The sequence below is a fragment of the Ictalurus punctatus genome, chromosome 15 (genome assembly GCF_001660625.3).
Source record: "Ictalurus punctatus breed USDA103 chromosome 15, Coco_2.0, whole genome shotgun sequence".
Taxonomy (NCBI): domain Eukaryota; kingdom Metazoa; phylum Chordata; class Actinopteri; order Siluriformes; family Ictaluridae; genus Ictalurus; species Ictalurus punctatus.
Window position 1 is genome coordinate 4,328,577 of NC_030430.2, and position 27,234 is coordinate 4,355,810.

At 42.5% G+C, this 27,234-nt stretch overlaps 1 protein-coding gene across 4 annotated transcripts; it reads right to left on the minus strand.

Annotated features, from left to right (window-relative positions):
• Nucleotides 1–654: 654 nt before the first annotated feature.
• Nucleotides 655–27,184, minus strand: nckap5l (NCK-associated protein 5-like). 4 transcript variants are annotated; one of them, XM_017487007.3, is made up of 13 exons: nucleotides 26,898–27,175; nucleotides 12,298–12,495; nucleotides 11,028–11,159; nucleotides 10,856–10,924; nucleotides 10,536–10,574; nucleotides 10,274–10,393; nucleotides 8,875–8,961; nucleotides 5,586–8,671; nucleotides 5,272–5,407; nucleotides 5,085–5,163; nucleotides 4,382–4,675; nucleotides 3,780–3,928; nucleotides 655–2,694 (listed from the first exon to the last, which is right to left on the minus strand). In XM_017487007.3, exons 3-13 carry the CDS (start codon nucleotides 11,151–11,153, stop codon nucleotides 2,443–2,445), a joined length of 4,437 nt encoding a protein of 1,478 aa, XP_017342496.1. In that variant the 5' UTR covers nucleotides 11,154–11,159; nucleotides 12,298–12,495; nucleotides 26,898–27,175; the 3' UTR covers nucleotides 655–2,442. The 4 variants fall into 4 exon arrangements, with proteins under 4 accessions (XP_017342496.1, XP_047016475.1, XP_017342499.1 ...); XM_047160519.2 differs by lacking the exon at nucleotides 26,898–27,175 and adding an exon at nucleotides 18,190–18,531; XM_017487012.3 differs by having other exon boundaries at nucleotides 2,526–2,665; nucleotides 26,898–27,184.
• Nucleotides 27,185–27,234: the final 50 nt, after the last annotated feature.

Below are 27,234 nucleotides of genomic sequence, written 5' to 3' on the forward strand. Positions count from 1 at the left end.
CATAAAGCCAGTGACATATGGTGACTTGCGAAAGACCAGCGAGACCAAAATTGAACTTTGTGGCCTTGGTGTAAAGCACTACATTTGGCAGAAACCCTACACTGTGTATCACCCTGAGAACACAATCTTCCCCCAGTGAAGCATGATGGTGGGAGCATCATGTTGGACTAGGAAACTGGTCAGGGTTGAAGGTAAGATGGATGGAGCCAAGTACAGGGCAATCCTAGAAGAAAACCTGTTCCAGTCTGCCAGAAACATGTTTCCTTCTGGGTCCTGGGTCCAAAAGGCAGGTCAAAGTCTTAGCTGCTTTAGTGAAAATGCTGGCTTCCACCTTCCACTGACCTTAGCTTTATATAAAGAGATTTGTAAAGTCTAGATTAGACATTGCTCACTTGACCTCATTAGGTAAAGGTTCACCAAATGACCTTAAGTGTGATTGGAACTGCAATGGCTCACTGCACAAACGACACACAGTGGGTCTTAGGTGTTCATCTTTCTTTAAAGGTTCATAGCTTCGAGCTCATTTTCCAAATGTTTCATCTTTATTTATTTATTTATTTATTTATATCTAGCTTTTTCTGCAAAACACCACCAAACAAAGAGAGCAAAAAAAAAAAAAAAAAAAAAAAAAGAAGGAAAATACCATAGGCAAACTGCATAAAAACATTTTATTTAATAGCATGAGTGATGGCAATTGCTTCAAAAGATGATTATGAAAAAAACAACAAAAAAAAAACAACAGATTTATGGCTTTTGTAGAGATGAATGGAAAAACATCCGATAGCACCTTAATATAAAAAGTTTACAGATATATTAACAGCTTCGTCATAAATTCTTTTGTAAACATAGCAAACTAACATAAAATAGTCCTGAAAATTACAACAAAATTAAACGGTCAAAATAAATGGGATGACTTCTACAGGAAACACAGGAATCTATTACACAAAGAACAACACATTTCAAATCAAAGGGACCGTGACAAAAGGAGAATGCTTGGTGTCATGAACAGGCCACGACATGTTAATGACATGTTCCAGGAAAAGTGTTATTTGTTTGTTTGTTTTGGACCTCAATTTATCGTCAAGTGTGCCATTTAAGCATCCTTCACATCTTAAGATAAAAATGATTAATTATGAAATAATTCACTCAGTAAAATTAGTGTCAAAAGGAAAAGAATGGGAATCATTTGACTGGAAATGTCAGCATTCAATAAGAAGGTCATCGCGATATTTACACAACCTGTTAGGAACGTCACAGGGTGTTTCGAATTTGTGAAGTTGTTGGGGAAAGCTCTGTTTATGGTGGTGTGTAGCAACCATGTACAATACAACTATGAGGTCACTTGCCAAGACGACCTCACAGAGTTAACTCACTTGAACAGAACAGCACTGATTACGTGGAAACAGATATTCAACTTAAAGGGTGTTTCGGAAAGCCGGAAATTTCTCAGGCGGATAATTTAAGACGGAGACCGAGACCATCCGATAAGGATGCTCTTGTCCTGTTACGTAACCTGATCAAGTATCAAGTATCCAACTAAGATATAGATATATATATTTTAAGTGAAATGCCCTGTTGAGGACTTCATAGTGATAAACAGAAACGTACACAGCCAGGCACAGAAAATTGAGCGACAAATGCTAAAAAGTAACCAGCAAAACGTGGTCTTGTCTTACCACACACTTGTAAAGAAAATTAAATAAATACTTGCAAAGTAAAATTCACTGTAAAACACTGTAGCGCTATCACACACGGATAGTACTTTTATTATTGCTACAAGTTTTTGACACCTAACATATAATGGACTCAATGGAAGTCAGTGTCTAATTCAAATTGTACACAAATGAATATTTTTTTCCTTGTACTTTTTACATAAAAATATGCATATTAAATTATGAACAAAAAACACATACAACAACAAAAAAAAATCACATACATATACACGGTTCACTTTGCAATAACTTTACACAACAATGTTAACGAAAGATGTGCGCTGATGTACATGTAGAGACAAATTCGAGAACTTTGAGAATTTTTTTTTTTTTTTTTTTTTTTTTTTTAAATGGAAGACTTGTAATGGTTTTGAGTGTCCAATCATTACAAACAATTCAATGAAAGAAAGGTGACATGTCTACTCTGCTATTCCTGAATCGGAACGAATGCGGTGTACGATTGTTATAAAAAAACGTGACACAAGCATAGAAATTCAGTGAATCGCTCAAATCCACCACACACGCTTCCATGCTTCGCTGGCTTTTGTCCAGTAGAAATTCTCAGATAAAAAGGTGACTTCTTGCAAGAACACATAGTGGGTGTGTCTTCTGGTGTCAAAAGCGTGCTGTCCTGCGAGTGTCCAGCTTAAGGTTAATGTTAAGGTGTAGAAAAAAAGTTGGTACCTGATGGTCAGTACATTCCCATCCACTCAGCTATTGGCGCTCCCTCTCAGCCTTGGCTACCGCAGGAGGACAGGCTGTCATAGAGAGAGTCGCTAAGGGATTCAGGGGTCTCTAGGACCTGGGGGTGGCCGGGAGAAATTGTGTCATCAGGCCTCTCTCTCACCAGCTCTAACCCAGGTTCTCTTCCCAGGTCTGGGTTGACAGGAGCACGTGCCTTGCTTCTGCGCACCTGAGTCGGCTGTGGAAGGCTTCTGGGGTCACTGTCACGCCTGAATGGGACATCACTAGTCTTTGAACGCTGTACATGTGGCATAAATCAAATGAAAATTTTACTTAACAACGTAATTAGTGAGATGCCAGAAAAAATAACCCCATTCCTGCAAACCATTAGGACGGCATGCACGAGGTATGACGTATACAGCGATTACAGTGTTGATATGATGCCATCCAGGAGTGGAACAAATATTGAGGAATGATATTGAAGTGAAAGTATAGATAAATGTCTCAAAATCTTACTTGTTGTCAAAGTCAAAGACAAAATCTCAATTGAAAAGTGGACGCATCCAGACATAAATGTGCTCAAGTGAAAGGAAAAAGTTGCTACTTTTAAGTGCATTAAAAAATGTAAAATCAAAATCTTATGTTTTTGATTGACAATGAGTTAATCAGAAGTAAAATATTAAGTAAATAACCAAGATTTACCATTATATAGAATTTGACTTATTAGCTACTGGAATCAATACTAGTCTAACTTTTTTGGCACTAACAAAAAAATAAACAAACAAACAAAATGTTTGTTTTTTTTAATCTAACTTTTATATATATATATATATAGCCAGATTTTTTTCAAAATGAATGCCTTCTAGGGAGGCAAAGAAGGCATTTTATACGAGCCATTGCATACTCCAGCATGTTGAAACATTTTACCGAGGTATGCCAGGGACGCTCATCCTCAAGTTCCACATAGTAGTCTTATGAATATGTCTAAGTCAAGTGGCTTACACATGTTCAGAAACACAGATAGTTAAAGCATTAACTCCATCGTGCAGCATGAGATGATCATCGCAGATGATGAATTAGCATGATTCCTGAGGGGTTTTTTTCTACAGTGAGGAACTTCTATGTATAGCGAACATTGACTGGATGAGAGAAGAGACTTTTGAGTATCTGAAGGTCTTAATAAAAATGTAAGGAGTAAAAAGTGTGTGCATTTTTTCTTTGCAAATGTAATTAAGAAAAGTAAAGTATTCAATTTCAATAGCACCCAAGTAAAGCGTAAACACCCCAGAATAATACGAGTATAGTATGGTATAGAATAGTATCAAAGTATGACGAGCATTTTCCACCCGTGGTGCCATCTATGTGCTTAAATAGCAGACTCACCCGCCTAAATGAACTCTTCTGGTTCACTGAATCTAAGGTTTCTTCTAATCCAAGATAAACATCAGACAGCTCTGTTGATGCTTTGAGGTTGGGGAATGTCCAGTTCTTTGTGGAGCCAGATCTTACAGGTCCGCCACAGACATCGGCGCCTTAAAATATAAAGATGTTCCATAACTCGTCAAATGTAGTTGAAAGGCATAAATATAAAACATTTGGGGATTAAAACTTGTACTGAACATTTCGTGTAAATATGTAAGGAATAAAACATGAAGGTGGTGTAAGAAAATCAGTCACGGGCTTCTCTTTTTTTTTCCTCTTGAAAAAATAAGCCTGGAATTTGCCTTGTAGTTGGCACTACTGTCAGACGTTATAGAAAATTAACAAGCAACTTCTGACCAAATTCTTCTGACCGAGTATAATGTAAACATGTGTGTAGTTGATCATAAGTTGTAGAAGAGTTAAGACAAGGGGACAAGTGGGGCAAATGCAATAAGCATCATCATCATCAATACTGAGCTGCTACTCAGTCCAGTGTATTGTAAACTTATTAGATGTTCGGCAAAGGCAAAAAAACAAAACAATTCACAAACAAATATCAGTACCTTCTTGACTGGCGTCAGCAACTTGGTTCGGTGCAAGTTTGCCCTCCAGCGGTGTGCCGTCCATTTTCTGTCCCATGATGTAATCTTCCTCTAAAGAGGACAGCTCTCTTTCCAAAGTCCAGGCCTTGTGGGGAATTTTAATCCCTGAGCCATGTCTTCCCTGAGGAAAGGAAGGATCGTTCTCCCCTTGGGCCTTCCCTTTGGGGACACTTTTACATCCAGCATTCACACTGTAGTCAGGAAGAGGAAACGTGCCAATACCACTGTCCAGGGTGTGTGTGAAAATTCCAGAGCCTGTATATAAAAAAAAAAAAAAACCCAAATAATTCAACTAGATACTAAACACTTGGTATGATATCAATACGGCAACTGCTCAAGTTAGTCCACATTAATCATATATGTAAATCTGAAGTCCACAGAAATGGTAAAGACGTCATGTATCTGAAATATAAATCTTCTGTCATTAGAAAAAAAATCTTCTGATAGCATGTTCTGCTTAAGTCAAATCACAGTGAAATCGTGTGCTGGGACGTTACTGCTCTGCAGGTGTGACTCGTCGTAAAAGCCACAGGAAGGAACATGTCAAGCAACCGTGTACTGGACGATCAGGTCCAGGCCTGTCTATGAGGTCATGCGCTAACCCATTCATCAAATACATCATCTTGGTGTGGTAGGTGACTGTGGCATTAGTCAGCATTCCTACCTGCAAAATGCTCGTGGTGAATTGAATCAGCCAGGTTCTCATCGGATACACCATCCACTTTAGTCATTAATGACGCAGCCTGGGACAAATCACACAAGTCAGCATGATTACTCTAATGCTTAGGATAGAATCTAAAAGGTGTACATTTCAGTTGCTGGTAGTGACGTACAAGCCGTTACGACTTTACCTTTTCCATGTCCTCACTACTTCTGGTCTGACAAACTCCACTTGTGCTATGATGGCTGAAGACAGGCCTGGTTTTACAATCAAATGATAAGCGTCGATGAGCCACACCGATGCCTCCAACATCCTTTCCGTCCACCCTTTTATAAAAACAAAACAAAAAAATGCATTAATTATTCAATCAGGTTTGAAATATTTACTTTATTACACACTCTTAGTCAATAGGTGCACATGCAGGAATGTATGACTAAGTGAGAAAGCTGGATGCATGACTGAATACGTAAGTAGAAATGTATGAAATTGCCACATCACACATACCGGTTAAGCAGCTGCTGCATGAAGTTGTCTGATGGCACACCCCGGTACATTACAGACAGCTGCCCCTGAGCTTGGTCCATCACCACCTCACAGGAATGTCCCTTTCCCTGTCGGTCCATAGCAACACCATTCACATAGGCACGCTCCTCTTCCAGGGCTTTGTGTAGCCCCTCCGCTTTTTCCATTAACATGGATATGTTCAGGCTCTCGCTCTCGGGCTTTTTAGTAGCCACTTTAGTATCCTTTCCCCCTGAGGATATATTAAGTTTCCATTCTCTCTTATCATCTTTGCATTTCGAAGCCTCGGGTTTCCGATTAAGAGCTGGAAGCTTACTTTTCCGCAAGCCAAACCAGTTGGCAATTCCACTGGAAGCCTTCTGTTTAACTTCAGGTGCTTGACTCTTGTCCTGTTCCTGAAGCTTCAGCATATTTTCCTCAATGCCCTTCATGACCTTTTGCTCAATGGACGACTGAGGGCTTGGTGCCGAGTGTCTCTTTTCTTCAACCGATTCTGTAGGCCTTGGAGGTGGAGGAGGAAGGCTCTCCCCAAAGGAGTTTTTCTTCTTACTGGCTCGGGATTGGCTTCTGTCTTCGGATTTGGACAAGTATCTTGGAAGCTCCTGGGTTGGTTTCGCATCACGATTAAAAGATGGTGGTACAGTTTTAGTGGGAGATTTTAACGGAATCCTGTTAGGGCTGCTACTGTGGGGACTGGAGAGGTTTTTCCCACTGTATGAAAGACTATGTGGTGTCGCACTTTTAGCATAGCTACGCAAAGCTTGTGCAGCTTCTAAGTTGGTAGACAGTGCGGGCATTTTAGATTTAGGGCTTTCATGTTTTGCAAGGGACATTCTAGATGATTCACTTTCCAGCTTAGAGATTGTAGAGCTTGCTGGTGTTGATTTGATGCCTTGCTCAGAAAGCTTTGAGACAGCACTGTCTGTATTACCTGAAACATATGACTTTTCTTCAACACAATCTGTACTTTTTAAAAGTTTATTTTCTTCAGTTTTATAGTCAGTGGCTTTGCTTTTGCCGCTGGTTTGTGCAGGCATTTCTTTTTTCTCAGTCGCCTGGGAGCAAGCTGGTTCTTCTGGGTTCCTTAGCTTGCCAAGTGCAGCTAGTCTTTCTTTAAAGGAATGACTGGATTCACCTGAGTGTCTGCCCACCCCTGTCTTCTTGGGAATGGGTGGTGGCTCGTTCTTTTTGATGGGTGATCCCACACTTTGTATTTGGTCTTTCACCAACTCATTTTTCTCTTGGCTTCTGGACCTCATGCCACTCATCTGTGACTTCTGTGAAGATGACTGAGTAGGCAAACTTCGGTGGTTGGCCTGCTTATGCCATACAGGGCTATCTGGACTCTCTTCTTGGTCCGAGAAGTCAGAGCCTAGAGAAGTGTCCCTTTGAGATTTGAAACTTGTGGGCCTCTCTAGACCAACGCTTCCTATCTTTCCTTTAACTTTTTCTGTGTTAGAGCTGGCATAACGGAGAGCAGAGCTCACCTCTCCAAGAACCTGGGATATGTCTGAGCTACTGGCATTGGAGAGATCAGGAATATTTTCATAGTGTGGTATTTTCTGCGGTGTCTTTTGTGAGGGAGCGGTTTGTGTAGGTTTGCCTCCTCGACTGCTTTTAGGTATGCCACAGTTAAGCTCTTTCGGCACCACTGGAGGTGGATCTTCAGACAGAGGTGGAGAGGTTGGAGCAGAATGTGTGGACGGATAAGGCTCAGGTTTGGGACAAGGTAACTGTTTTTGCCTTTCTGCTGTGGTTGCTTTGCGGGTAGCAACTGGTGAATGTTGCACCTCATAGTTGTTACTGCGACAAGGGATCTTTGAGCTGCGTGTTAGTTGAGGACTGAGACGGGGAGGATTGGCTACTGGAGCACGTTCCCCAAGGGTGGGAATCTTGAGAAACTTGAGCAGCTTTGAAGGGGAGGACTTGACCTCTCTTATAGATACCTGGTTGGGGTTCACAAGTTTAGATCCATCAGCCTGAAGATCTTGTGCTCTGCCGTCCTTCACAGGGACACATATCTCATCTAGTACTCTTGATGCTGTATGATTCTCATTGGGAGAAAACAGCAGCCCTTTATGCACAGGTTCACTACTTTCTACCTCACTATATGTGTCTTGCAGGCTGTCCTTCAGACCAAGAGTAGGTAACTTGGAGGTGACTGGCTGGACATCAGTATCATTTTTCTGCAGAAATTCTTCACCGTCTGTGACTTTTTCAAGCTTCTGTGATGATACAGTTTTTAAGTGCTTAATGTCTGTTTCCAGAGTACTTGTATCATTTGTACTCTCAAGACTAATCTGTTCACTGGTAGTGCTGCCACTTTTTGATAATTGGGAGTTCAAAAAGGCATCTGATATTCGATTTTTATCTCTAGTCTCTTTCTCTGACAATACAAGGGAATTAGCTGGTGCATGATCAGGCACTCTATTATGGTCTCTTTCGGGTACGGTCATGCTAGAGTAAGAGTCGGGGGCTTCCGTTGATAAAAGTTCACTGGGTGGTTCAAGATCTTTTTCCGTCGGAAGAACAGACAAATCGGCAGACTGCCTGATTACTAGGAGTTCACTAGTACCCGTAGTAGGCTTCACATGGCTCTGTGAATCTTGGTTCTTATGAAACTCAGGCGGAGCCAGGTTGAGGTTGTCAATAGTGATGGCATTTGAAGTGCAGCAATTGTGGCTACTGTTGGCTAGACTGATCGAGTCCTTATTGGATAGAATAAGGCATGTGTTACAGCTTCCACACTTTACACTATTGTGCTCTGCTCCATTGATACAAATACAAACATCTGAACAGGGATGGGGACAATGCGTTTTAGTCGCATTGCACCTGGGAGAGTTGTCTCTGCAAGCCAATACGGTGTCCTTAGAGACTAGAGCTTGGCTATATTCACAGAGGGAAGAGATGCCAGAGGAACGGTGGTAACGTAGAGGATCGGTCTCCTCAAGCTTGCGCAGGACCTCCAAAATATGTGCTTTCTTTCGCAGAAAAGGAGATAAGGCGTCCATGGAGGTGGTGGAGCTTTGGGTTTCAGGAAAGCAAGTTTGTGCACACTCTCCATTTCCCTTTAGAGTAAGACAAACATTTGAAGGAAAGAAGGTTACATTTCCAAAATACTTTACCCTCCACTAAATATAGTGTAGTTAAATACAGTTGAAACAAAATACATTGTTGGCACTTCTACATTTAAACCTTTTAAAGAAAACTAACTTGGCAGGTGTTACATGTTTTAGTATGCTTTCTGTTTTGTTTGATGCATTGTTTTTACCTTGGATTGTGCATTCCTCTGAGTTTCAATCTGTTTGTTTGCATCAGTGTGCTGTAGTTCAGAAATGTGTTCCAAGCAGGACCCAGTCTGAATTCAAAAGTCAGTAATGTTAGTTCGGCACTGAAATTCCTACTTTTATTTTATATAACAGTCTATTAATTTAATGATAATGATATCCATCCATCTTCTAGACCGCTTTATCCTTTTCAGGGTCACGGGGAAACCTGGAGCCTATCCTAGGGAGCATCGGGCACAAGGCGGGGTACACCCTGGACAGGGTGCCAATCCATCGCAGGGCACAATCACATACACATTCACACACCCACTCATACACTACGGACACTTTGGACATGCCAATCAGCCTACCATGCATGTCTTTGTATGGGGGGAGGAAACCGGAGTACCCGGAGGAAACCCCCGCAGCACGGGGAGAACATGCAAACTCCACACACACAGGGCCACGGTGGGAATCAAACCCCCGACCCTGGAGGTGTGAGGCGTACATGCTAACCACTAAGCCCTAATGATAATGAGTCTTTACTGATCACATATACATTTGCACAGTGAAATTATTTTATTCAGATATCCCAGCATGTTAGGAAGCTGGGGTCAGAGCGCAGGGTCAGCCCCTTGGAGCAGAGAGGGTTAAGGGCCTTGCTCAAGGGCCCAACAGTGGCAGCTTGGCAGTGCTGGGGCTTGGACCCCCAACCCTCCAATCAGTAACCCAGAGGCTTAACCGCCAAACCACCACTGCCCCCAATTTGACTGGACAACCGGTATTCCAAGAGTGCTAATATTTAATACAACAGCACTGGTATGCTTCTCCACTTTTATCATTCTGTTTGACTGTGTTCGTTTTCATTCATAAAATATGAATTCTAGCAATTGTTTCTTACGATGAAATCGTTCCTACACTTCCTACAGCCTGTCAGTCAGTCTGTCTGTGCGATGCATGACAACCTGCATTGCTCTATCCAGCTGTAGCTTGTTTGGAATTAACAACAATATAGAACATTTGGTCATATTGTGTCTGAAATGTTCTTGTTTATAGAATTGTTGCATAAAGGTAACATAAATGCTGTTGTTCTGAATATCAGCATAGCTGTGATTACTTACAGCCAGATTATTCCTTAAACATAATGTGGTACGTTATGTGTACATTAGCAGTATGATTTATATCTGGAAAATTCATATCTGATGTACATAGCTTTTCTATTACTCCCTCAGAAACTACCCCCCCCCCCCCCCCCCCCAATAAAGTAAACAGGAAAGTGCACAATTTCCTCAATTTGGCGTACAAAATAAACACAAACATAATAGAGGGTCTACATACAGTCTTCAGAAAGCTACTACAAAACAGTATTATTATTATAAATATGATTATATTATTACAATGTACCTGCTGATGTACACATGACTGATTGTGCAGTTTCTCTTGGAGGAGCTCACACAGTGTTCTGTTCTGCCTCTCCAAATCAAACACTCGCATTTTCAACTTTATGCACTCCTCCCGAAGATCCTGAAACAAGCACGTGAACACACCCGTTTAATAAAAAAAATGAAGGATGGCAATAGTTTTAAACAGACACGGGTAGCCCTTAACATATATAAGCATATAAGAGGACCATTGTAAAACAAATGAAAAGAGTGTTAAGCTTTACCTTTTGGTTGAGTAAGGCTTGGACGACATGATTGGCTACCTATCATGTTTAAAAAGAAAAAGAAAAGATTGTCATTTACATTGCTATGTGTTTAGCTTCGGCTACATTCATATGACATTGTTGTGCAATGGAGAAATACTAGACTGATTTATATTAAAAGGGAATGCTCTCAGGCTCAAGGACAGAGTCTGTTTTTTTTGTGATTTATTTTATTTTGTTATTGTGCAAGACCTTGAGAGTATCTAAAACCAGGGGACACTGTGGAATAACAGATATAAAACAATTCCCTATCTATATCGAGTCAGGTCGGCAGAACTCACTTCGTCCAGGCATCTTTCATAAGCTTCTCTCTGGCTCTCGTTGGCGAGAGAAAGAGCAGAGTTCTCAGCCTGGACAAAAAAAAAAAAAAAAAAAAAAATACTGTTACTGAACAGATATGAAAGATGTAGAAATGTTCTCACGGTGTCTTTACAATGCAGAAGTGTGACTCACTTGAAGCTCTCGGACACGCTCCAGGAGCTCACTGCTGCTCTCCTCCTCCAAATAGGATTCCAGATCACCCTCCTCTGACTCCAGGTCCTCCTCGAGCGCTCGGTGTTGGGTCTCCTCGGACATCATCTTTACCTGCAACGAAAAAAACAGGAAGAGTGGAATACACGACTGGATCTTGTAGTGGTTGTCAAAATTGCGAGAAACAGTGTATGAGAAGGACTTGAAGGAGAAGGAACCAAAGCCACATGGGTTCTTTTGTTAGTGCATACACTATACAAGTGAAAAACAATTAACTGCTGTAAATAAAGCAAAGTCTTTCACAGCGTTCCAAATACCTCCGTGCATCTTTGTCCTGCTAATGGAATGCGATTGTGGAGGAAAAAAAAGGTGTAGGATTGATGCAAAACTAGTGTGTAAGTGAGGGCTTTGGGGCAGCTGGGATTTCACTGGGACTAATGGAGCAGGCTTTGGCTACAGCTTTATAATAATAGAGGAGATTAAACCGAACTAAGCGCTCTAATCACACCACTGGATCGCGGTCATGTCACCACCCCCTGACTCCAGCTTAACTGGCATTAGTGACCATGACACAGAAGCCCGTTTCTCATGGCCTACTTATGCTCCAGAAACAAGGACCTCACTTGACAGCATCTTATTTTCTGCCAAAGTGGACCAGGTCACTAGCCAGTGGAAGCATCAGAGTGCAAAGCGTCAGAGTGCCGTCGCCACATTTAACAAAGAATCGGATCCATTCAGACTGCTCGACCTTCTCATGCCCTACATGAATGCAAAAGTCCACCCATTCCTGTTATTGCATTACCAGAACCTTGACCTTCACTAGTCATTTGGGATCGTACGGGCACGCCGGCTATCCGGTTGCAAAACTCAATCTGAAAAATCGATCGTTCATTCCAGTCATTCATAATTGATGCTTTTACCGTTGAAAGTGACACATTCGGTCGCGGTAGAGCCAGCTCGCTTGTACTTGCAGTGAATTCGTTTAAATGGATCCACCTATTATAAATAAATATATATTAAAAAAAAAAACAATACATGCAAAGTCCACTCAGACTTTCACAGAGTGGAGTACAGTGGATCAGAGCACTTTGGGAATGTGCTTGTAGGAATGTCTGAAGCTCAAACAGAAACAGCTCAGACAGAATAGGGCAAATATATTTTAAATCAGAGAATTCCTGTCCTAATTCACTTAACACATTCAGCAATAACGTTAGTATTTGAGGTGGTACAGAGGGTAGTGTTGCCATCTCACCGAGTTTGGGTTAAAGTCCGTGCAGAGTTTCACATATTCTCCACAAAAGCTCCGTGTGGGTTTCCTTTGGGTTCTCTGGATTCCTCCCAGATACCAAAAACCATGCCAGTAGGTGGATCTCTGACTCTCAATTGCCCCTAGGTGTGAACGAGTGCGTGCTTGGCGTCCTGTCCTGTGTGTTCCCACGACAAAAACAGCCTAGTGAAGAAGAAGACGCTTTTATAATTAATACAGTAACAGTACATGAAAATGCTTTGCCCAAGAATAAGCTGCATCGCTAGTTTGGCGATTGACCTTACGATACCTTTGTAAATGAAGTTTGAGTGGTTTTTTGATGCATTATGTACCGGTAGGCATTGGGTGGTGTGTATAGTCTGATTTCAGCAAGACGTCTATACAGAGTGTCTTTTCTACACTTGCCTTTTCTTTCCAAAAACCCCCTCTTAAGTACTGATAGATTCCAGTTTATCAAACCAGCTGGAATAACACTATGGTACTTTTCAGTAGCCATCCATTTAGAAAGCTGTGCAAACATTATACATGACCAAGAACTATATATAGCACCAAGCTGAAAAAACACCCAGACCTGAGCGCTTTATTTTTTCCCCCTGTGCTGGCAGACTGAAAGGTTGTGGCTGTTTTGTATCTGCTTTTGACCAAGAGCCAAAATGCCTTTGCTACACAGAACTATTAAGGCACTGAGATACACCAGGTATTACATCCACAAACATAGCTTGCTGGGTATAAGGTACTAAAACCAGGAGGTACACTAAACATAATCTTCCTTATATAGATTAAACACAAACGTTATATAGATGCCGTTGTGTGCGGGACGTTATTACAGGAGGTAAAGAGCCGATTGTTGTTATCGTGAAACAACTTGCTTTTTAGAAGAAGAAAAAACAAAACAAAACAAAACAAAAAAAAAAAAAACACACACCATTCCAAACGTAAGCATGTGCGATGCTAGCATACAGCTTGTTTGATGCTGGGGATTTTCCCCAAACCTCCTGACACCAATAAACCTTAACAGAAAAAGAGCCTGGCTCTGTACACAACTATCATACAAAATCATTGGTTATGAATTCCAAGTGTGATATACAACTAAAACTATGACTGCAGTACACAACACCAGGAGTGGATAAATCGCTAGACTGGGACAAGAAGATTAAGTACTAGGGGTTTTTTCTTTCTTTCAGAGCTGATGATAGCCGAGCAGGTTGAGTAAAATTTAAACATTGGATCTCTACTCTTTTTACATGTGACCACACCACCACACGTGATAGCCAAAGACGTTCTGCATTTTTGTCGAGGGCGCAAACTCGATGCTACGTCACCACACAATATTTAGAGAAGATAAAAGCCTTGGCTACATAAAGTCACTCCTCCTAAGCATTCAAGTACTAACTTATTTTAGCCGCTTGACAGCCTTGGACTTCCAGAACACGGGATTGGGAAAACCCATTGTTCAGTGGGCAAGCTAACCAGTAGTTACCAGATAAACCACAACAATGCTCCAACTCAGGATTTAAGCAGAAAATGTATATCAGACACCTTTGGGTTTTCACCCCCCGCATCCCTGGTGGATCTCCTGGGGGTCTGGCTGCACAGAAAATCAAGCCTATCCTCAGGAGTTTATCTGAGATGCCCATGTGTCGTGGCTTGCTCATCTTTTCTTTTCATCTATGAATCATTGTCGAGGAACGAAAAATTTACGCATGAGTAAGCCAAACCCACTGAGGCACTGGCTAAATAGTCTAATTTCAAGTTTCGGTTGAGAGACGATTCTACATACAGTAATCTGTGGAGTTTATTTTTAATTACAGAATTTCCCAGAACTACTAGATATACTTCCAGTGTAATGACTTGAAGATTACAAAAGAAATGCTTTATCGATTTCACAAAAGAGATTCCTCGAGAAGCGCAGAGATAAGGTACACATATGCAGGACAGCAGAACGTTACTGCAAAACTACCAGCTGACGCATAAAGCCAGTTCCAGAGAGGTCATTAACCACTGAAATACCAGAAAAGCAGCATTTTGTAGCAACGTGTACATTAGATCATTGTGGTTATAAAAGCCTCACCCTTCGATTAGACAGTCAACAATGCAACCATGTCTCAGGCACTGTCCAAACATCTGGATATTTTTTTGAAATGTGGTTTTTACCCATAAGCTTTAAAAAAAAAAAAAAAAAAAAAAAAAAAAATTATGTCCACATGAACAGCGTTTTTGAAAATATCTCCATCCACATGAAAACGCAAGCTCGATTTGGTGTCATCGATTGTTACGTCAAACGGCTCAAGAATAACAGAAGAAGGGAAAATGTTTGTAAAATACCAACACAGCTAAAGGTTATCTCATTCATTCATTCGTCTTCAGCGATTGCTTTATCCCGTCATGAGTCGTGATTGGCCAAACGTTGGAAAACAAACCAAAAACCATACATACAAATACATTCTCGAATAAATTACAGATGACAAACTAACAACCTGATCAGGAACCATTATAAACTTCTAGTATATTTCATAACACAAGCAAAACCACAAAAACATGTTTGAACTCCCACACAAGAACAGTGAAGGGCTCCCTACTGCCCTATCGTCTGGAGATTACAAGTTCGAATCCTTGTGAGGCCACGGCTATCCGTGACCAGGAATGCAAGAGGGCAAAACTGTCTGTGCAGTTTTTTTTTGGGGGTGGCAGACCGTCTCTCCCCTGTCAATCACAGCAACACTAGCCAATCATGTGGCCCCAGTGTCGTCTCGATGGTGTGTGTATTCATTACCACTTTCGGTCTTTGGTCATTTGCAGCCAACAGGAAAAAGCAGGTCAATCTCATTCCCTTGTCTGGACTAAATGAGATTAGCATCAGTTTGCGTCTAGCCACGAATCTTACATTTGTGCTCCAAATAGGTCTATAGATCCTTCTGCACACGCCTTCGTCAGTGTGAAAGTTCGCAGTCGGGAGTTAAACGTGCTCCAGCAGAACTAGCTATAACAACACGTACACCTCTAGCGACAAGAAGGATACGAGATTCCTAGTGCAAACAAAGGGAAGACCATAGGCTCCATGCTAACAAGATTCTTGGCAGCACTAGCAAGCTCCTAGCACATAATCCTACTATATACCGAGTAATAAACCTCGCAATAAAACATTGTGCTGTAGCCTTAACAGGGCCCCTATGCTCACTAATGTGCAAAGGAGTACGTTTATTGAACGTTCACTGCCGAGAGACTACCGTTGCGCACTTTTGTATCGCCTCCTCCTGCTGTTCTGGATGGTGCAAGATGGATAATCTGAAGATCTGCACTTCCAAAAAAAATCATCCCCAAAGGCTCATACTTGCTTTAGTGGTTCATCTCACCTCGTTCCTAAGAGCTGCTGCTGCAATCATAAAGACCACCCTGTGCTCATCCCAGGACTCCTCATAAAGAACATCCTTTCAACATGCTTAGTACGGTTTCTCTTTACTCCTCTCCACCTGTATACTGTAATGATTTATAAGTGCACGATCTGGTGTCACCCAGCATAGTTCCCTTTAGAGTCTGGTTCCTCTCGACATTTCTTCCTCATGTCTTCTCGGGAGTTTTTCCACACCACTGTCGATCTCTGGCTTCCTCGTTAGGGAAGTAAACCTACATCCGGATTTCTGTAAAGTTGCTTTGTGGCACTGTCTAGTCTAAAAAGCGTTATACAAATAAAATCGAACTGAATTGTTGATGTTTGTATTTGGAACGCAGAGAAATGGCCAGACCTTTGTTTTCCCATGATTTCCCCTTTGCTTCTGAGTCACTGGGTTGGCATGATGGCTAAAGGACAGTCTCTTGAACATGACTAACACTGGAAACCAGAGCTTCTCTCGACACACCAGACTTTGTAAAGCGTGGCAGTCAGACACTGCAGGCGAGTCTCTGTTTTGGGAGACATCAAATAGAAACACACGCTTTCATCTGACAATGTGGAGGATGCAACATGTCTGAATGTCGGCACACTTGCTGATATGATTTAGAGGGGAATGGTGTTGGTTTTTCAAAAGAGGATCCAAGATGGATGGTGTTTCAGGATTAACGTGGCAGAGAATACTGATTTTATTCCCCCTCCCTGTATTTAAAAAAAAAAAAAAAAAAAAAAAAAAAGACCACAGGCAACAAATCTCAAGGTCCATCTGGACACTGGGGAACATTAAAAAAAACCTGCAGCACATTCATAACACAGTTTTAATGATATTGTTAGGCTATGTTCTGAAACCAAATACATCCAGTATCCTTGGTCTAAACGAGGGAACGTACTAAACAAAAGACGAGCATAAAGGACAAACATTTTGTCGTCCTGTTAAATGATTGCGTCATGATTTAAATAGAAAAATTCAAACTGGTCCACCTATCTCAATATTTCAGCAAAATCGGGGATTTATTTTGCATGCTACATAGGTTCGAATCATTTCACACATGTACAGTGTAATGGAGTACATGGATGTAGATAAATGGATAAATGTAGTTTCTTTTGTTAACTGCAGACAGATTTAATTCATGCAAATATTCTGTGTCAAGGGGAGATATAAAAAAAAAAAAAAAAAGAAAAGAAAAGAAATGTAAGAAAATCACTAGTATTGGGAGGGGTGATGTAAAGCCACCAAGAAGGCAATCAAACAGAACTGGGGCTCTGGGATCCCCAAACCTTGCCTCCATCCCCCACACTCCAGGGGTTATTAAGAACCAAACCCATCCCCGTTCACAGAGGCAGTCTCTGATTATTCACACCCTGCACAAAGCCCTGCCACACCAAGCACCACCAAATTATCGAACCTATTTTTGGGTGATTTACGATCTAATAAACTGATCAATTGCCTCAGAACAGGGACTTGATGGTCGTCTTATGCATAGAATGAAACGAATTAGACGAGAGGCGTCAGCTGCTCATTTCCATCTAAGGAGAAAAACAAACATAAAAGCCTCACGTCAGTCCCCCTGGGGGGCATTATTTTTTCCTTTTGATGTGCGCTATTCTGGGGGATAGACCCGATCTCTGTAGTGCGAGATTCGTGATCTTCGCATTAAATTTAGAATACCTTCAATAATGCAGTTCAATCAAAATTTCCATTTTGGAGACGGCATTATCCACTTAACGGCGGGCTAATGCATCCGTGACGGGCCTGAAATGAATGCACTCCCTGACCCGCTGTTCTGCTCTCATCCCAAGTGCTAAAGCGAGATAATGGCGAGTCTGCAGCTACATAAACGCAGACTGTCCGCCACAGTGCAGCACACCTCGCTTGTCAAAAGCACATCTTTTTAAATCCCCCATTTGTGTCTGCTTCAAAGACCTCGGAATTACCAAAACGCACAGCAGGGAAGACAAATAACCGGGACGCCTTGCTCTTTCAAGGGTGGCTGAGAACGTGTGGAAAGAAACGATGAAAGCAGCCGAAGGTGAGGTGTGAATTAAGCTGTTAATTTGCTGCCGTCTGACTGCGAACGACGCCGTTTTGGACTGGTCAGGTGATCCGTCTCGCCAAAAGTAGCGAGGGGTCCACAGACTGATGAACTCCGAGGTTACTTCTGGAGTGCACACAGAAGAGCAATTCACAGAAAGAATTCAACTGACAGTGGAAAAGCTGCAAGCTGGAAAAACTTCAAGTCTTTAACATTAAAACGCTCAGTGCAGACCCCGACACTTTCAGCTTCGTTCAGTAAAGCCGTAAAAGACATTAAAACGCTTTAATAATGCTTCTCATTAACTTTGAAACTGTCATTTTTATAAACATCCTACTATCTTACGTTGCTAGTTTTAGAACGTTTTGGTGCCTCTAAAATATAAAAATGCCTTTATAAGCGAACAGGGGGGGGTAAAAAATAAAATCTTTAAGCCCTGGCTAAAGTTTACTATACCTGCACAGCTAGTCAGATCATCCCAGGAACCTGTCGACAAGCCAAGCAGGACAAATGAGACAGAGAAACAATATACATGCTTCATATGCCCTTGCAGCGTCATATTAGACACGACCCTCCGTAGACTTTCCCTACACGTGTCTCTCCCTCATTCTGAAACCTGGGCTAGTTTCTCCGGGCTGGCTGTGGTGGTTCCCGTGTTCTCCCATTGTTCCGGGGAGACTGGAGCAGGCGTCCTATCTGTACAAACCCGAGTGCACTACGACAGCTGTGGGCCGCCCCCCCCCACACACACACACCTCCCACCTCCACCTCTCTTCTCTTCTCTCATTCTCCTCCAACTGCTGCTGCCCAAACATTAACCCTGCAACTGCTGGAGGAGCCATAAAAAAAAAAAAGAGAGAGAGGGGGGTTATATTTCAAAAGGGACAAGGCTCTGCCATGCACAAAAGACAAAGATAGTGAAGGGAGGATATCCTACCAGACGAAAGTAGTTGTGGAGTTACCCAGGCAACGCGGGCCTCGTCCTAAGAGGATTGGGTGAAGGTTGCAGAGTCGCGCTGGCTGGATTGTGACCATAGTTACTGATACTCAATGTAGATGCAAAAAAAATAAAAAAAAAATAAAAAAAGACCTTCTTACCAAAATATGAAAGAAGAAGAAAAAAACCGTTTAAATTTATATATATATATAAAATAATCCACCGAATCGTTATCATCGAGGTGGGGTGCGTTAATGTCCTGCACAGACATACAGAGCTACAGAGAAAAGCCTCGTGTTTGTTTGAGACCTAACAACGGCTTGACTTTTTAATTCCACTCCAGTTCAATGACAAACAAGTCAAAACACACTAAAATCAATCAATAAACATCCGTGATGATTAATATATGTTTTAATTATTCAGCTGTTTACAGATTCCAAGAACGGCATAAATACAGACCTAAATCACCTTAAACAACATCAGACTTTCGGTAATTTGCCTCAAAAAATGAACAAACAGGCTGTTTTTTTTTTTGTTTTTTTTTTAAAGGTGAATTACTCACTCATACAGATACGGTTTAATTAACGCTTTAGCACCTGAGCACGAATAAGTCCTTCAGATGACACCAATTTGGTGAATTTACGCAGTTAAATATACATACCCATGTGATATCAGAATTATCACATTTCTAAGACGCCTTTGAAATTATAGGTACCAAGACACCAAATTAAAATCCAGTTAAGCCTGTCATTCCAGCACGAGCATCCCCTAAAGGAGAACTGGCTGTTTTCCAGCACAACAAAGGCATCCTTGTGAATGATTTTTCAGAAGACATTCTTAAAATACTGCATCAACTTTGTGGCTAAGGGGCCAATGAAGAAGCTCATCAAAACCATGCCTGGACCCCAGATCACGCCCCTGTCAGCCACCCCTGTCGCCAGAATTCCTCCTGAAGCAAAACAGTGGCTGTGTGTTAAAAAAAAAACAAAAAAAAGCAAGTTGGGTGATATGACCCAAATGGAAGAGGGGTCACATGCTGTCCTGGAGCCAACAGTCGAGCGTGGAGAGAATCTGCCACAAAGAGCCATTGTGATTCCGCAAACACCACTTTCACTCACACTGTGACTGGGACTGTGAACGATCGGTGTATTCGGGCACTCCTCGGTAAACCTCGTAAATATCACATACGCTGATCAATAAGCAGGCAAAATGCATCAAAGCGGGTGGTAATGCAGTGCTAAAAACAAACAAAAAAACATACCTCTTGAGCATAATCTGTAGGTTGTGGATCTTCACTGCTATTTCAAGTGTTACCAATTTACTGCTCAGCAATGGCAGGACAACTGGCAGAGACTTGGATACGTCAGAAAGCCCCAGGTGCTGGATGCCATTTGTATTAACATGAACATAAGTACTTTGCCAAGCCGTGTCTCTTGGAAAACAGCTGGACATTTAACATAAGTGGAACATCTGGTTAAAAAAAAAAAAAAAAAAAAAAAAAAAAAAAAAAAAGGACGAGCTATTACGGCAGAGAAGATTTTGCTGATCAAACCTTAGCTTCAGACTGAACCATCCAATTTGACAGAGCTGGAGCAATTTGGCCAAGAAGAACGGGAACAACTATCAGGATCCAGATGTGCAAAGCTGATAGAGACATGTCCCTGAAGACCTGCCGCAAAGTACTGACCCGGGGGGGTGAATAGTTATGCAACCAAGACCTCCACATTGTTTAAACTGAATGGTAAAAATCCCAATGGAGTCCATTTCAATTCCAGGTAATGAAGCAAAATGTGGAAAGCTTCAAAGGGGAGGGGTGAAGATATTGTGCATAGTCAGACCAAAGTGTTGCGAGTTGTATCAAATCATCTTGGGAAACCGAGATAAATCCCAGCTCTTTTATAGTGGATAGACAACAGATTTAAAGATAAACAGTAAAACAAAATGTTGTGCTGGGCGTTTGTGGCGTTGTGGCGAGTTCAGATTTAGGGAATAAATCAGAGTGCCGGCAAAAAAGCCCCCATTGAGAGCGAGACAGCTTAATGGGCTGTAATGTGCTGAACTCCATGTGAGGTGGAGGGGCTGATCCACCTTTTGGAAACGTGACACTAGTCTGGACGAGCGGGGAAAAAGGAGGAGGAGGGGTCGGTAGGCAACTAGAACTGAACGGAGCCCTCGTGTGCACGGTTTTGACCGAAGGCCACAGCAATACAAACTGCACAGAACTACACCTTCTGTACCCTCCTCACTCATCTTTAGTATGAGTGATATTGTTTCTTTTGCTCGAGTGTAGGGGGGGACTATCACCCTTCACTGAGGATCATGTGGTTATAAAAGACTATAAAATACAGCCACACCCACACTCCATTCACAAATCAATTCAAAAAGGTTTGTGTGGACAGTAAATACACTTGTATCCAAATATAACCTGGTGGCATCGACACAGTTTTGCCTGAAAACATTGAACAAGGGTCAGCCTGAAGGATCAGCATGTGACTACCTAGGATAAAAATGTCACGATGACGAAAAGAGGAAGAAATCCGAGCCAGTTCCTCTACTGATCGACAAATAAAGACCACAGGTGAAATGAAACGAGGAAGAGAAACGTCCACCAGTCGGAAAATGAAGAACTTGGTTTGAGGAGAGCATATGCTTTGTTTAAAGCCTGGTATGCACGCGGTGTTGACCAGACCCGCTGTCCCTTGGCCGAGGGTGCACTAAAAAGCAACGAGCCTTGAGTTCAGTAGACTTCGGGGACAGAATGACAAAACATCTGGACGGCATCTGGAGCGCACCTTTAGGATTTAGTTCCGCGCCGTGCGCCCACTGTCCGCTCATGGCACCATAATCCAAATATTCGTCCTTATTAACGAGCGTGGGACGTATACGGACGACACGAGGGGCCACATTCCGTGTGCTCGTTAATCACCTTCGCTTGTGCGCCTGCGTTTGAAGACCTATGAGAATTCTGCTGCCAAAACAAAAGTACCGGATGTTTCTGGATGAATAATAAAGGCTGCTTTAAAACTGATGGCTCCTTTGTATATTCGACACAAATATGGCATAGATCAGGGCTAGTTTTTGAGGAAAGGGTTTGGCAGTAATTAGCGGGACGCGAGGTCACAGGACCCCAAACCGCCGAGGCTTTCTTTTAACCGGTTGGTGGTAAAGCTTTTCAAAAGAGCTCTATGAATGTAGCCATTTGTGCTGGGAACGTCAGGAAGAGCCCCTGCCATATGAAATGGACCACACTAGGCCATTTCTGATGGCATTTGTTTAACTCTTGTCACTGTCCAACCACATCGTGGACATTTATCCCTCAATTGCCCAAACAGGATGTGCCACTGACCTGGTTTGCTTGAATTGATTAGGGCTGCATTCCGACGCATATTTCCGCTCAGCACCAGCATGAATTGAATGTTTGTTGCCGCTGAAGACTGGCGCTCTGTGGAGTGGAGAACCAGAGTTGAAATGTTTGCACGACCTCAGCTTCTTCTGTGGGCTGGATGGGAGGCAAAGCAAATCTCAACTCCTTCCACCAAGTACTCACAATCAGAAAAAAAAAAAAGAAAAAAAAGAGGTCCTGTTTATTGAAAATATATCATTACATATGAGTGCTTCAATATTTCCTTGTCGTAGGAAAGATGTGTAAATAAAAATTACACCACCACCCCCCTCCTCCTCCTCCACATGAGCTCCTGCGGCTCTTACAAAGGTGGACGACCCCAGAAATGAAACAAAGGCAGCAGGGGGGGAAGTGCAGCCAACGTAATTGCTTTCCTCCAAATATCTGCAGCGCGTGGAAACAGAGGCGCGGTCTTGCCGAGTCGGCACCGTGCTCCCCTGCTGAGATCTCCGGCTTCCCTGAGTAATTGATGAGTTCTCCACATGCTAATGTGCCCCACCAATCTATAACCAGGGAACTGACAAGATGGAGAGCAGGAGGAAACTCGCTGGTGGGGAAAAACAGATAACAGGGCAGCCCTAACAAGGCAGAGAGAAAGAGAGAGAGCGAGAGAATGTTTTCCCCTTTGTGGGCAATGTGACCATTTTTACTAGACGAGGTAATGTAATGACCACTTCCATTCTCTCAAGTTGGGCATAACAGACGTGTGGAAGCTCTTGGAGAAGGAGTCTGAGCTGTAGGGGCCCAAGCAAAGTTCCAGTTTCATGCTTCAGTCTTGTCAACTGTCCAGAGCGTGGTTTTTAGGGCAACTGCATGCAGCAGCAGGATAAGAAAAATGGTCCAACATTGAGCAAACAAATTTTCACCCAGCCATGTAAACTACATAGTGTACATTCATTCCTTCAACTTAGCCTCTTCTGCATTACAGTTACATTTCCTCATTTGGCTGATGCTTGTATCCAGAGCGACCTACAATGGAATGTATTGCTCGAGGACCCAATCATGGCATTGTGGTGGTGATGGGATTTGAACATATAATCTTCTGATTAGTAGACCCAGCGCATTAACAACGCAGCCTTCCCCTTTACTGCTTAAATTCAGGACATGCGGAACACTTCATTAGACAAAGAGTATCAGAACAGCAGCATGTACATCAGAGCACATGCCATTCGGGTCGCTTTTTGTGTCTCTCGTGTGCTCTCTTTTGTTTTAGCAGCTGATCAGCTTCCTGGCTCAGCGGCGCGATCAGGTGGCTGGACGTAATCTCCCCGGACCTTTCTGGGCTCCGGTCCATGAAATAACATCATGAGCCTCAAGAAGGAAAAACAGACACTGTTCACTAGCTACACAGCAGCCATGTGGGAGGTGTAGCATAACAATGTACCATGCTGGACAGAATCATCCCAAGTGCTACACCAGGACAATGTTTCATCGCACAGTTCTGAGCTTTAAATAATATTGAAGGTTACACAGTGTGACAAAGGCTTGCATCGGTGTCGACAGCTCAGTGTTTCACAAAGGTCTTCTGGAGGCCTTGTTTTCGATTTCCGAGCTGCTGTAAACCATGCTTTCCAAAAATAACATGCTCGCGAAATAATAGAGTGCAAAGTGACATGTAAGAAGAGAATGCCTTACTAATCTAAAGTCAGGTTTACACTGTATGATTTGCGCCCTGATTTTGCCGTCGCAGACAAAAATCGCACGCCGTAAAAGAATTCTTTGGTCGCAAGTTAAAGTCAGCGGTCTTATCTTATAATGTAATGGGCTCGCTGACGATTTCTGTGGCATTCCGAGCCACAGTTCGGTCACTGTTAGAATCTTTTGAGTAAACTCTCAGAGTATGAACGGGGAGATTCGAAAAGGTTTAACGTGAGAAAAGCTTAACTAGGGGCTAAAACAATGACCAGGGAAAAACACTTTTCTCACACATTTCTCTTGTCATAAACACAAGACAACGGCACCGTAATCCAAGTGGAAAAACAATATTTATACGTTAATTGTTTTCCCCCCATAGAAACCCCTTGTAAAGACAAAACGCTTAACATGGCTTAATGGACTAAGACAGTGATGTTACAAGACCAAAATTCAGTATACAACTTATTGATGATGCATACTGCGTACAAGCAAGCAGTTGAACCCAGAGTTTCACGTTTTTCCCATAGAAACCCACTATATAGAAAACGCTTAACATGGCTTAATGGACTAAGACATTGATCTTGGAGGAGTTCAAATTAGTACACACCTTATACATAGTATGCTTTATTGATTATAAAGGTGTACAATGAATTTGGTTTTTGAATATCAAAATACAGTAGGCATTTTCCTACACGCTTAACGCAAAAAATATTGTCTTTGCATTCGGATTACGGTAATGTTGTCTTACTGTTTTATGACAAGAGAAACATGGTTTTTCCCTGCTCGTTGTTTTAGTACCGAGATAAGGGGTTTTTTTGGGGTTTTTTTTTAAAGCTAAGCCTTTCAGAATGTTCCTATGAGCACCGCTATGACGCTCGTCTAAAAGCCACCAATAGGAGGACGGTACAAGATGGCGTTCAACTCACACGACAGCTCCAAATACCGTAGTGACAATGGCAAACCGTAACCAAAACATTCCAACGGAGAGAAAAGAAATATCCTTATGACCTCAAGCTCGTTTTGAAGAATATTTCTGTTTATGCAAGTTGCCTGGATCGTGCTGACCGACGACGTACATTTTCCTTTCATCACAGGTCTATCGTTAGAAAGTCTTCGTTGTGTAACCTGGCACGTCGTTGCGCATCGTCGGTTCTATAAATCAGCCGAAATCTCACTGGGATGTCTCATATAGTGTGACAAGGAATGAATAATCTTAAAGAAACAAAATGGTAAACAGATTAAAAATTCGAGTAACTTCAAAAGGTTTCGAACGACACCCAGTCGACAAACCGTGCCTAATTTTTAAGGCCTATGCATTTTCTGGGAGAATTGAGGAAATAATTTCACAACTGCAAGAAGAGGTGCAACGAGAAAATCGGCGTCTCACCCAGCGCCCGAAGCAATGTACAGACGTGCGTGCGTGTGTGTGTGTGTTTTGGGGGGAAAGGTGGGGGGGGTGTCATGTTTTTATATCTTTGTGGAGACCAAATCTCCCCAAAAGGATAGGAATATCTGACAGTTTTGACCTTGTTTTTTTTTTTGTTTTTTTTTTTTTAACAAAAACCACCATTTTTATTATTTTTTTAAAAAACAAAAAGATCCCAAAGGGTCCCTTTTGATTCACAAGGTTAAGGTTAGGATTAGATTTAGGTGTAGAATTAATTAGCTGCATTAATAATGATGCCAGGGGAAGTTCCTCACAAGGACAGTAAGACAAATGTACATGTGTGTGTATGTGTGGTATGTGTGTGGATGGATACACCCTCATTGGTATGTTTACAATCTGTCTTATAAACAATCAAAAGAAGGAACAGTGCTTGGCCATGGTGATAACTTGTCCAATCGAAAATAAAACACACCAAGACAGAACACGCAGCAGGGGTTAGTGAGGTGCTGGGGGTTGAACGTGACCTTTTCGAATACCTCAAGGAGGAGTTCAATCACACACACACACACACACACACACACACACACACAAATGAAGAGGTCATCTGCCTTCCATTAGGGACGGCGCATGTCCCCTGGCCATGAGGAAACTGATCAAAGTTCAGGGAGAAGGAGAGATAATCGTTTTGATCATGGGAGTAGCTCGCACAGCGGCCACGCAACCGTGACTATCTCCAAATCAAGGAGCCAGTCCGATGCGGTCAGAGCAATCTTGCTCTCCATTACTTCCAGCTATTTGTTGTTGTTTTTTTTTTTTTAAATTGTGTGTGTGTGGAGCATCTTCAGCTTGCCTCTGTATCCTGCCGTGTCCGGCTGGGACACACAAACCTCTCAGCAGGAGTGAATATCATTAACTTTACTGCACCGCCTTGGAATTTTGACCATCGCAGCCTAGGTTGTAAGCCAGCCTTAATATAGGTTTTGGCCATGGGGGCCTTGCAAATGTGAAAAACATCTGTAAAATATTAAAGGGGACGGGCTGGAGCTGCAGGAGGAGGAGGAGGAGGAGGAGAAGGGCATGCTTTTACCCTCAATTACACTTGAATTAGTTGCTGTTTTAGGGGGTAATACAACATGGGTGCTGCCAAAATTAGCATTTTTTTTTTTTTTTTTTTACAGTGCAGATTCTGAGCACAGAAGCTAACACAAAAAGACTGTAAAAGTGCCAACAGTTTTCTGTTACACAGAGGGGGAAAGGAGGACGAGGAGGAGGGGGGGGGGTGTACCTTTAAAATCAACTACTGATGTCAACACAATGGCGCTGAAGTAAATACACAGAAAACTGCGCTTTTGAAAAATGTTTATATTAAAGACATCTCCTGAATACAGTGCTGCAAATATGGCCTCCGCTATTTAAAGTGATATTTAAATCCCCACCAAACACACACACACACACACACACACACATCGCATCCTGTCCGAGCACAGGCAGGATATCACAGCCAGCATCCTCAAACCCGGCGTCCCAGTTAGCCGTTAGCTTTTTAAGAGCGAACTGGGCTCCGTCCTAATCCGCGCGCACTCCAATTATAGTACCGCGGAAGCGTACTATTTCACAACACGGTTCTACTGCGGCATTGTGCGAGTTCGGACGGAGCCTGTGTTTATTTTTGGCTTGATAATGGCATCATTTCCGCTTTTCGCTTAGCTGCGCGGCTACGTTTAGCGCACTCAGCGCAATTTCAGCGTAGAAGAAGAGGTCGCTGAAAGAAAAGAAAAAAAAAAGTGGTGAAGTGGCTTTACCTTGAGGTGTACGGGTCCGGAGGTGAGCGCGTGGGTATGATATCCCAGACGAACGCGCTAAGAGGCGCGTGTGAGTGCCCGGTAGAGCTCGCAGCGCGGGGACATGTTTCTTGAGCGAGCGCTTCGCGGATGTTTGGTCGTCGTGTCTCGCCGTGTTTAGGGCTCGAAGGCAGCGCGAGGCAGGAAAAGTGATGTCATGGCTCGCGCTCGTGCTCGCGCTGCCCGCCCCGTTTGTTCATGTGCTCCACGTAGGCCTGCCATCACTACGAGCTTTCTGAATCACAACACACACACACACGCACGAGCGCATATTAAGCATGCATTTAAGGTTTTGTAA